This window comes from Amblyomma mixtum, chromosome 4, assembly GCF_055824585.1.
Source record: "Amblyomma mixtum isolate Tamu chromosome 4, ASM5582458v1, whole genome shotgun sequence".
Lineage (NCBI taxonomy): Eukaryota > Metazoa > Arthropoda > Arachnida > Ixodida > Ixodidae > Amblyomma > Amblyomma mixtum.
The window spans coordinates 130947682-130960123 of record NC_143015.1 but is presented as its reverse complement, the minus strand read 5'-3'; the positions used below and the strand labels follow the sequence as shown (position 1 = coordinate 130960123).

General features: G+C 51.4%; 1 protein-coding gene across 1 annotated transcript in view; it reads right to left on the bottom strand.

Annotated features, from left to right (window-relative positions):
- LOC149348223 (uncharacterized) overlaps window positions 1-12442 on the bottom strand; it is a 158102-nt gene that overhangs the window by 35849 nt on the left and 109811 nt on the right. The window contains exon 3 of the mRNA XM_089588015.1: window positions 1918-2071. Coding sequence (XP_089444141.1) covers window positions 1918-2071 — 154 coding nt within the window. The remainder of the gene's footprint in view (window positions 1-1917; window positions 2072-12442) is intronic.

Below are 12442 nucleotides of genomic sequence, written 5' to 3'. Positions count from 1 at the left end.
GATCCGCTTCTCACCCTCCTCCCATCTCTCCCTCTTTCTCACTTTCATCCCTCTCGCTGCCACACACGCAGCTTGCGGCAGCAGCGCGATATGACCAGGCGCGGAAGCGAGTCGAGCAACGTATGTATACGCATACCGGAAGTGACGCAGACCATTGACTCCGGCCGCTCGTGGTGGCCGAGGAGTGGAGAGGAGGAGAGCGATGTGAGGATTCCCCGCTGAAGAGCTGCAGCAGCTGAAGAGGCAGAGAAGGAGGAGGGTATGTGGCTGCCGACTGCGCACGCCGAGGAAGAGGCCACGCTTACTTTCGTTGTTTTTCGGCATCGACGAGGACTTTCGCTTTCTGGGTTTGTCCCTCACTCTCGTTCCCCCTCTCTGCCAGCTCCGACCAGCCAAGTGACCCACCCTGCCGGAGAGTTGTTTCGTTCTCACTCCCGCCGCCAGGATGCGCGTCAATCCAAGGCTTTTTTTTAAATGGTTACTCGTCCGAACTAGCGATAAAAAAACTCTGGCGCTGCTCTGCTCACACGGTACGCGTCGAGACGTTACATCATCCGCTAAATCATCATGCCGCTACATCATCAGTGTAGAAGTACCTTACTAGCACCATCCAACCGGTGGCTAAGCCTGTGATGCGCACGAAATTTCAGCTCTTTCTAAGAGATTAGCACGGAGATCCCAGCACCCAAGGTGGACTGCGATATGTAACTGGCGTAACATAACGAGGGTTCCATCTGGCAATATATCCTATACCCTCATACAGCATATCCTATACGTACCATATTATACGCATGGTACATAGGATACATCGTACTTCTTATGTAGCAGGTCTAAAACACAAGTATCTCCCATATCCTATATACAACATACAGGAGGATATCCTGTACGTGGTATATTATATCAAGAACACAGGGTATCCTCCCTTCCTCGGTACACTGCCAGGTCGATCCTTAATGTTCAGAGAGTTCTGAACAGTTGGCCAACGAGTACAAGTTCCTGTAAAAAAAGCCGTCAATGAGGAACTGGGTAGCTAACGAGCGACAACGTCATTTGGGTATCGCGCCTCCGGCTTCACCAAGTTACAGGGGCACTGACGGGAAATTTATGTTGACCTATGTAGATTGATGACCCCGCTCCAACAAAAATAGGCTAGTTTCACTTAAAATGGAACCAGCATAAGCTAGAAAAGAACAAAAGAAATTGGGAGACGGCTTGGTAGCGCGACTATACGCCGCTTTCACAAGCAAACTGCTGTGACTTCTAGAGCTTGAACTTCGGATCTTTGAGGCCAGTTCGCACCCGGATCTCATCTCCTAACCGCGATCACGGAGTCCCCGATGCTCGCGACGTCATAACTAAGGTCACTAGTTCGAATAAGGGCGGCGCGGCAAAAATATTCGCGTGTACAGAGCCACAAAAAACTATACACTATCGGATTTTACCGGCATTCACAACTTCGGTGCAGTTGTACTTACAATTTCGTTTTGTTGATAGCTCCTCTCCCATTCCACCAATACAAATTAAAAATTCTCTCAACTCATAAAAACATTTGTGGGTTGACATTCCGGGCAATTTAGATTGTCTGGCATAGGTAATCTATTTATGTATCGCCACAGCTTAAGTGTGGGTGCTCCGTGCGTGTACTGGTACCACTCGCAACAGGAATGATCAGTGCTTAGCGCTGCTTCTAAGTGCAACGCCAGTTAGCGCTTGACGACAGGGCGATTTAACTTATCTACCGGCCAAATAGTTTCGGTTTTGCAAAGACTGGCGCTGCATATACTGAAACCGACGAGAAGCGGACACGCACACAAGTCTGTCGGTTATAGTTTCGGATTCGTTGCGCGAGTGGATCGAAGCCATCCGTAATATTATCCAGCTTATAGCCGAGCCCAAAATGCTAGGTAACATTCTCACCGAGCTTGGCACCGCTACTTCCGCCCACGGATCCGATGACTGTAACCATAGTCCCTTGGCATCCAACTCAGTGCGGCAAGTGACCGTGAAATGCACGTGGGCATAGAACATGGTAGGTTCACGTGAGGCATCCAGTGTAGTGGTTGCTCGGTCTCTGCGAAAGAAAACAACAAACAAAAAAATTACTTAGATATTGCCGACCAAGGGCACAGTAGACAGCACACAGCAAACGCAAGAAAGTACAGTTCAGATCGTACAGAACGTAACTTCAAGCTTCCTAGCAGACGACATAACAGCGGGCAGCCGCTGTAACCCTTCGCTAGTTGGTTACAAATTCCAAGTCAGTATCAGCGCACAAACTGTGGCTATCTGGGCACGTGTGTTGCTTCTGGCAGTGAACAGATAGGGGCAGATAGGGGCCGCTCTCTACGAGCTGCGCAGTGAGTATCGGCATCGACCTGTCACGGTTCTGACTTCCACGACATCCATCCTTCGAACCACCGTCGATCGTTCGTCTGAATGCCCAAGGGTGGCGTGACAGTCGGCTAATCACAGTTTTGGACCAATAAGTGTGCCGGATTTTTATTCACACCCTCTGCGGGCTGTTTCGGTACTGACATAATCGGAGTTATCTGGCATTAGCCACCAATAACAATAGAATAGAAACAACTTGGTATGGCATCGAAATTCGCTGATGAGGCAACCACTGCGTGCGCAGAGTCGGATTAATATATAAAGATGATAATATTAACGTAATTAAATCTACTTTAGTCTAAACCTAATCGCAATAACCGGCTCTGCTGAAGATTACTTCTAAAAGAAGACTAACAATACACATGCATTAGCCTCTTGGACGCAGTATGCTCCACCGTGAGTTTTGTTAAAGAGCGCGCGATAGTGACGGAAGAAATAACTGAAGGGGGCAAAAACAATAACGCCATTCAATATTTGTTCTAAGTAGAATTCTCACTGAATGAATTCTTTCGGCTCTCTTAACGTTAATTGGGCGGCAAAAGTAATATTAATTGCAGAGAAATTTGTAGTTCAGAACGCAGTGGCTTTTCCCTCAACTCAGCACAACCTCGTGACGTTGATGGTGACGTCAAGGTCATTTGGACTGCGTGATTATTGGCTGAGAGCGGATGGTCGAGTAGTTTTAAGTGAGAGTAGCTTAGTTGCCTCTAGAAAGCCGTAAGCTCGGCATATAGGTCGGCTTCAATTTAACAGCGTCCCTTTGATGACCTCGTGTGGCCTACGTGAAACCGACCGCCATGTACGTTCACACTGATCCCGACCGCAAATCGCCCACCACGCATTCGTTTCGCATGCTCTCCCCACTCCTCGGCGAAGCCTTAACGGAGCCGCGATACACATCCGCACACACAAAGAGAGGCACACGTGTCGATATCTCTGATTCCACCCTGTGACGACGCCAGCGCGAGCACGTGAACAGCGTGGATGATAACAACAACACTGCACGCAACTGTTGCGCAGGCACCGCGGAGCGTTAAGCACCGCACAACACACTCGACGCCAAAAAGGCTTCCCCCGGGATCATCACCGACGAGCGAGGAGGAAGAAAAAGCAGGAGGGGCAGGCCAGGCCGCCGCCGCCAGCGGCCGTGGAACGTTGCGCCTAGCAACAAGTGCCCAACTCCCCTCTCTACGTACGGACGAAGTCGGGCTCTGCCGCCGCCGCTGTCGACGCCAACGTTAAGAGAAACCGCTTGCGCTGGCGTCGATACCGCGTTCAAACTTCTATCACCTTCCGCGACCATACTAACCATACTATCCCTCCCCCTACACCCCCCGACCGCCATCTTAAGCGCCAGCCCTAGCCGCCCGCCCCCTCCCGACGCCAAGCCCCCCTCCCTCTCGACGCCAGCTTCCCACCGACGCTCGGCTCGACGCAATCCGCAGTCGTTGTCCGCTATTGCAACATGCGCCGCAGCCGCGGACGACTAAATTCCATCGCCGGCTAGACAACCACAGAGAGATAAAAGTTGAAAAAGATTCTGCGAACTCCAGGGATAACGAGTGGAGTGAGGGTTTGCGCTAACCCTGTTCGGCGCCATCATGTTACAGTGAAGAATGCTTGCTTAAAAAGACCCAAATTCAACAATTCGCTGCTTCAATAAGCGTTGGAATCTGCTTGGAAAGAATGTGTTTGTACTTCTGAGCACCCTGATCAAAAAACAAAAAAAAAATTTGCTCGAAAGCTTACTGCAGCGGCCATCATGATACAGATGACAATCAGCTGCTCTGAAGAAGTCGGCGATGCCATATTGGCGTGACCTGTAGTTTATAACGAGTAACGATTGACTATTAAGCGGTGTCACCCTAATGGCTGCCACCAAAGTTAGCAAGAATGTGGAGCAGTGTGCGCGGAAGTGCTGTTTACACTAGAAATAACTTCAGTACATCAGCTCTGTGACACAATGGCTGGTTAGGCAGCCTGACCAATAATAATGATAAAAAAGCACACATGCAGCCAAAGCTGAGATGGTTACCTATTGTACAATAATGAAATCCAGGTTGACAAGTACCGTTACCTTGGCCCTGTGCATTGTGTGCCGGAACTGGTTTTAACCACGGGAAAATGGTGGGATCACCCTACTTATGCTGATGCATTTAATCGCAAGCATTTAAATGTTCCTATTGCACAAGTACTTTTTTCAGAGTGGTATACGCTAACGCGGAAAGCTGTTCAGAGCAATGTAGTAGAGGGATTTATATTGAGACTTCAAGGCACGACTGCATGATTACCTTGCCGTTACTGCCCCCCCCCCCCCCCCTTTTTTTTTTCCCCGTTAATTCATTTTAAAAAAGTTGTGCGTCCCTTCCGTCACTTCCTTTAGTAACCGAGGGTGTGCTTGAAGCATATGTTGTCGACGGAGGCGCTCCGGTTTCTTGAGACAAGTGCACAGGCGACGCCGGCCGTTCGAGTCCTGCAGCGGCCGCCATTCTCCGAGCACCGGCGACCACGCTCCCCTTCTTGGAAGAGCAGCGGGAGGCCCAAGAGGCGCGGAGCCACATCTGGACACCGCTCGCCGGTTACCGCGGCCCCCTCGACATCCGGTCGGAGAGAGGGACACGGGCAGTGCCGTACGAACTCGCTTGCGGAAAAGGACATGCGTGCTGTGCTCCGTCTTTTCTGTGTTCTTATGTAACCTTCGCAGGCTAATAAACCTGCACATTTATTTGTTTTATCTGGACGTTTGTTGTGTCGACTACATCAACTACATCTTCAGAAGTGGGATTGAGACTGCCTTGCAAAACTGGCGCCTTCAACGAGAGCTTCGACCACGTAAGCCACGATGATGCTCCGATCGAAGCCAACGACGGAAGGTCCTGCGGGCAAGGTGGCACCACGACCGGGCCTTTCAACGGACAGCGACGCACCCAACGATGTGGGGGCAAGGGAGGCGGCACTCAGCGAAAGCGATACTCTACGAAACGACGAGGGGCAGTCTAATTCAGGGCGGGGATCCATGAACGCCGACACGGTAGACGGCCACGGACTGGACAACCCCAACGGAAGAGCGCCCGGGGCCTTCGACTTCCAGGCGCTGATGCAGGCTGCGGTGCAGACGGCAGTACGTGAGGCCTTGCAGGGAGCAGCCCAGCTTCTGCAGGCGGCTCAAACGCCACATCACCCACCGACGGGAACATCAAGCGTCGTGGATGGACGACTGGCCACGGCAAGCGCACAACTGGTGCCAAGTTATGACCCGTCATCTAACGACCAGCCAACAGTCGAAATGTGGCTGAACAAGGTAGACAACCTGGCTGCAGCGTACGGTTGGAGCGACCAGCAAACGACGTGCTTCGCACTCACAAAGCTGCAAGGTGTTGCCAAGACGTGGTACGACGGCCTGACGAATGTCCAGCGCACGTGGGCAGAGTGGAAACGCGAGTTGAAGAAGGCATTTCCGTCAGCATCCAGTTTCCAGCACACCTTCCGGGACATGGAAGCACGCAAGAAACTGCGCCATGAAAGTATAGAGGCGTACTTCTACGACAAGCTGGCGAAAGCAAGGCGCTGCAATGTCGGTGACACGGCCTGTATGGAATACCTGATCACTGGACTCGACAATGAAGATCTTGTGCGGTCCCTCAGCGTCAGAGACTACGCCAGCCCCGACGAGTTGCTCAGGTGCATGAAGCGGCTCTACGAGCGTACAGAAGTCATAAAGGAAATTAGAGCCAAGACGCTGTATCAACCACCAGCTATTCGGCACCCTCATCGCGTCCTAGGAGGAAACAATTCGTCACCAGCGGCGCCTCAGCTTCAACACTGCGCTGGCGACAACGGATCGACGAGGGCTCCCCGACGCAAATTCAACGACAAAGGCGAGCCACTTTATTTTAATTGTTCTTCATATGGACATTTCTCGGCAGCATGTCCAAAACCCCAGCGTAGACCGCGCTGCACGAATTGTGGAAAATCAGGCCATGAGAGCAAAGACTGCTATTCGAGGAAAGGCTCGACAGCCAGCGACACAGCTAAAACAGCCGTCCTAGCCCAAGAAAGCAGCAGTACAAGTGGCAGCATGGTGCTAAATCAGAAGTACTTCATGGATGCCAACGTGAATGGGAAGGCGATCAAAGCGTACATCGACATGGGCAGCCAATGCTTAACGATACGAGAAAGCGAAGCGGAAAAGTTACACCTCTCTTATGAAGCACTCAGCCGTCCATTCACTATCAGAGGGTTCGGAATGGGAAAAACAACGCCCCTGGGAAGCTTCGAAGCGAGGCTGACGGTGGACCAGGCTACGGCCGACGTCAAGGTACACGTTGTCCGCGACGAAGTGCAGGCTGTCCCATTGCTTGTCGGTCAACCCTTTACTGAGCAGCCTCACATTACGGTGGTGCGCCGCAAGAACACCGTGCGCATTTTCGAGGAGCGTAACGGGTCGGAGGACGAAGACGGAACTCTTGCCAATCTTGCTATACCGGCCCTACCTCCGCGACGTGTGAACTTGTGGGCGAAGGAGGCCGTTGTCATACCTCCTAATTACGTCGGGTTCATTGCGCTTGGGAGTGACAACGTTACGCACAGCGACATCTTCGTTCGCGGCAGGCTGCACGAGACGAGCGGCGAGTATGTGCCAAGCTGCGTATTAAGAGAAGATGAACTGGGCCAGATATGCCTGCCCGTGGCAAACGTATCCGAATCTCCTCTGATTGTCGCTCAAAACCAGAAGATCGCGAGAGGAACGTTGTGCATGGAAGAAGAAAATACCGAACCCTCCCTGATCGCAAACAGCAACGAAAGAAAACTGGTTAAGGCGATCTCGGGTGAAGGTTTGACGGTTGGCACAACGATTTCTGCCACGCAGAAAGAGGCACTCGTCGCAGTGATTAACCAGTACCGCGACTGCTTTGCGACGTGCCTTTCAGAAATCGGGTGCACGGCCGCGGCGCAAATGAAGATTGAGGTGACCACCGATGCTCCTGTAACGTACCGCCCATACCGCCTAGCCTACTCCGAAAGGCAGGCTGTGAGAACAATGATTGACGAACTCAAGGAGGCTGGAGTAGTAACGGACTCTAACTCTGCTTACGCGAGCCCTATCCTGCTTGTTTCAAAGAAGAATGGCGAGAAGCGGCTTTGCGTAGACTTTCGAGCCCTCAACAAAATAACGAAAAAGGACAGGTATCCGCTACCGTTGATTGATGACCAACTTGACAGGCTACATGATAAACGGCTGTTCACTAGCCTAGACCTTGCGTGCGGCTATTATCAGGTGCCAATCGATAAAGAGAGCCGAGAGAAGACAGCGTTCGTCACTCCGGATGGACACTACGAATTCACCCGCATGCCATTCGGACTTGTCAACGCACCGAGCGTGTTCCAGCGCATGATAAACACTGTCCTCGGCTCCCTTAGGCACACGAAGGTCATGGCCTACATGGATGACCTGCTGATTCCATCGGCTTCGTTTGAGGAAGGATTAGACAGCTTGGGCGAGGTACTAGAGCTCCTTCGTTCGGCTGGTCTCACGCTGCGCTTGAAAAAGTGCTCCTTCTTCCAAGAGAAAATTAGCTACTTGGGTTATGAAATTGCCGCATCGACCATCAACCCCGACAGCCTCAAGTTGATAGGAATTGCAAATTTTCCTACACCAGCAAACGTCCACGACCTCCGACGCTTCCTGGGCCTCTGCAGCTACTTCCGACGTTTTGTGGCTGGATTTGCCATGATAGCCAAGCCACTTACGATCCTGCTTTGCAAGGGAGAAGAATGGCGCTGGGACGACGATCAAGAGACTGCATTCAGGCAGCTACAAATACAGCTGATGAGCAAGCCAACGCTGGCACTTTACGCACACGGAGCGAAAACGGAAGTGCACACCGACGCTTCCAATGTCGGCCTCGGAGGAGTGTTGTTGCAAGAGCAACCAGACGGCCTCATGCACCCCGTTATGTATGTTAGCCGTAGCACCACGCGAGACGAGGAACGCTACCATTCATACGAACTGGAAGCTTTAGCCGTTGTGTGGACAATTGAGAAGCTTAGACCATACCTGTACGGAACCGAGTTTCTTGTTGTTACGGACTGCAACTCATTGAGAACTGCTTTGTCAAAGCGAGATCTGGTGCCACGTGTCGGCAGGTGGTATCTAAAGTTGCAAGAGTATACGTTTGATGTAGAGCATCGACCAGGAGCTAGGATGAGCCACGTCGACGCCCTCAGCAGGGCTCCTGCGTCGGAAGCCGAAGAAGTTGACGTTGCAAGTGGCATTAATGTCTTTGTAACAGAGCTCTCCAACGAAGACTGGCTAACGCTAGCACAGAAGACGGACGTAACATTACAGTCGATCGTGGATTCCCTAAAGGGATCATCAGAGACGAAAGAAGCTGAGCGCATCAGAAAAGAATATGTCCTGGTTGAAGGCAGGCTTTTCAGGAGAACGTGTGGCAACAACGGCGACGAGCGTCTGCTATGGGTAGTGCCACGAGCGGCACGTTGGCAGGTCGTGAGACGATGCCACGACGATGTGGGTCACTTTGCAGTTGACAAAACCATGGCCTTGCTCGAAAGCAAATACTGGTTTCCAAGAATGCGCCGGTACGTGAAGCGACATATCTCGTGCTGCTTAGAGTGTTTGTATCGAAAGGTTCCGTCCGGAAAAAAACCTGGAAAGCTGCACAGCATCGAAAAAGTGGCCGTGCCATTCGACACCATTCATATGGATCACTTGGGCCCATTTATCCGCAGCAAGAGTGGCAATACACACGTGATTGTGGCAGTGGACGGCTTCACTAAGTTTGTGCTCATTCGGGCCGTGCGAAGCACCGCGTCGGGCTTCGCCAAAAGCTTTCTCAGGGACATCGTCTCCATATTCGGGGCCCCACGACGGTTGGTTACCGATCAGGGAACTGCCTACACCAGCCGACAATTCGAGCACTACTGTAAGACTCTCAGCATAATCCACGTGAAAAACGCAACTTGCACGCCTCGTGCCAACGGACAAGTCGAGAGGTACAACAGAATGATAACCCCTGCGATTGCCAGCTTATCCGAACGAAGCGACGGGAAGGACTGGGACGAAACGCTCACGCAGGTGCAATGGGGAATCAACAACACGGTAAACCGAGCTACGAAGACGACTCCATTCACTCTGCTTTTCAACTTTCGCCCCCGGAACGTGACAGGGGACTCAGTTGACGACGAAATCGCACTGGAGCTGGACGCCAGTATGCTGAAACTAAGAGAGAATGCCATCGACAACATACGCCGGGACCAAGAAAAGCAGAGAAGTAACTACAACAAACGAAGAAAGACCGCGCCGAGCTACCAACCGGGCGACATGGTGTTGCTGGAGAGGGAACCAGCTGCAACGGGGGAGTCCCGTAAATTGTGCCAAAAGTACAGAGGCCCATATATCGTCGTGGAAACACTTCCCAACGACAGATACAGGGTGCAAGACTTTCCAGAGGTCCAGCGGACGCAGCGGTTCTACGAAGGCGTCGTGGCGGCGGACAGGATGAAGCGCTTTGAGCTGGGAACGGTGGCAAGCGAGGATCATTCGTCGGACAACGACGAGGGTGAGGAAACTGAGGCTTGAAAAAAGAAAGCAGATGAAGCGAAGATGCACACCAACCGAGGGCGGCTGGAAAGGAAAAGGATGGCCGACTGTTGTCGACGGAGGCGCTCCGGTTTCTTGAGACAAGTGCACAGGCGACGCCGGCCGTTCGAGTCCTGCAGCGGCCGCCATTCTCCGAGCACCGGCGACCACGCTCCCCTTCTTGGAAGAGCAGCGGGAGGCCCAAGAGGCGCGGAGCCACATCTGGACACCGCTCGCCGGTTACCGCGGCCCCCTCGACATCCGGTCGGAGAGAGGGACACGGGCAGTGCCGTACGAACTCGCTTGCGGAAAAGGACATGCGTGCTGTGCTCCGTCTTTTCTGTGTTCTTATGTAACCTTCGCAGGCTAATAAACCTGCACATTTATTTGTTTTATCTGGACGTTTGTTGTGTCGACTACATCAACTACACATAGTTCAATTGATAATTGAACAGTAGGAGGAAGACTACTACGGTTGCCTCCTAAAACGCTGTGCTCAACTGACAATGTCATATAATGCTTTCACAGCACAGCACCGGTGTACTGAGGCGAATACACGACCAGGGGGATCCCTATGACGTCGCAGACGCGGTCGCTGACCGAGAAAGCAAAGAAAATAGGCAGAAAAAAAAAAACACGAGGAGAGGGTAGGAAGGGGAGATACAATGCTTTTCGTAGTTGCTTCGTTGCAGTAAGCCTGACGGAGTAGATACTAAAATCGCTGAAACGAGCTGAAATCAAAGGGCGACATTATTTTCTTTTCTTGTCATTCGCCCCAGTTTCTCACGAGTGGAGAAGGCAAGAGCACATAGAGAGGCTGCAAGGAGGGGGCGTCGGATAGAGGCGCCGACGGGGGTGGTCGCTGCCGCCATGAGACCACTCCCGCTTCGGCGAAATTTCGTTATAACGCGAGGCGGAGGCGTCTTTTCCGCTCTCATCTGTCGTTTGTTCCTCGAGCTACGCTTTACTTCTAAATATGCTTTCGCTTTCTTTCTTTTATTTTTCACTTGTTTCTGAGTGCAGAGAGAGAAAGCGGCAACGCTTGCTGCCCTTAAAATATCGCATGGACCAAAACAAATAGCGACAGCAGCCACTCTTCTGAGGAAAAACATTTAGACGCAGTCTTTTTAAATGTACCGTTTCGAGCTTTGTTCTGATGTTGTTTTGTTTCATTCAGGTTTTGTCTTCAAAGTCACATCGTAGCGACGAAAACGTGATTACTCGCTTCCTCGGCTCTCAGAAAATAAAACAAATATTATGGTGAAATTCATTGCTCCGTTTCATAGACGGAGGTCTAAAAACTGTGCCTCAAGCAAACACAATAGCGTTAACGCAAAGACACGGGAGGAAACTATCGGATTGTACGAAGCAGCAGTTTTCCAACTGGGAGTATGAGACTTGGAACACTTGCAATGACAGCAGTCCGAATTGGTCGCTCTCGTCCACAACAGAACGCGGCGAACGCCCGACAAGGAGGAGGACCAGCAAGCAAACAAACAAGCAAACAAGCAAGCAAACACTACAATTCAAAGCCCCACTCCCCGTTTCGAGGAAAATGGCTGCACCCGAAATTCTTCCACTTATGGTGCCAAAAAGGCGCTGAAACGTGAAAAGAAGGAAACGAAAGACAGAAAGAAAAGAAAGAAAGGAAGAAAGAAAGAAAGGAAAGAAAGGAAGAAAGAAAGAGAGAAAGAAGGAAAGAAAGAAAGAAAGAAAGGGAGAAAGAAAGAAAGAAAGAAAGAAAGAAAGAAAGAAAGAAAGAAAGAAAGAAAGAAAGAAAGAAAGAAAGAAAGAAAGAAAGAAAGAAAGAGAGAAAGAAAGAAAGAAGTGTGAAAAGAAGTCAGAAACTGCACTCAAACAGCTCCTCACACCCCCAGCTGTAGCCACCATGGATGCTACTACCCCCAGCACCCCTCGGCCCGCCCGCACCCCTACACAAGCAAACCGAGCAGCTGTGGCGGGTATTCGCTGACTGACGAAGAAATGTGGGTTTCCTTTCCCAAAGAGCGCGTGTTTCGCATTCCGCACGTAGGCCTCATCGCACAGTTGAAGAGGAGGAGGGGTCTAGTTAGCGTCTTCTCGGTACAGAGGGCGCTTGAGCACCTTCCGTCCGTTTGCTTTATTTTGTTTTGCTTCCCAACCTCCTCCCCCACTTCTCGCAGCCTTCTCGACGCCTCGGAATGTGGAGCACATCGAAGGTGTAGGCGCGGTGGCATGGGACATGCAACGCTCGAGTAGATGGGGACGGATCACGAGAACAACTCGCTGGCGTTACAACCGTTTAAAGTATTCTGACATGCGCTGAACGCGTACGGAGCAGAGTGCAATGCAGGCGGAGTCAGTGATCCGTTCGCAATTTCTAAGGCGAAATCACGATCTTTTGTGGTCAGCGCCGTTCTATGTGTGTATTCCCTTTGGTACCTCCAGCACATTAGACCTGAAGCCAGG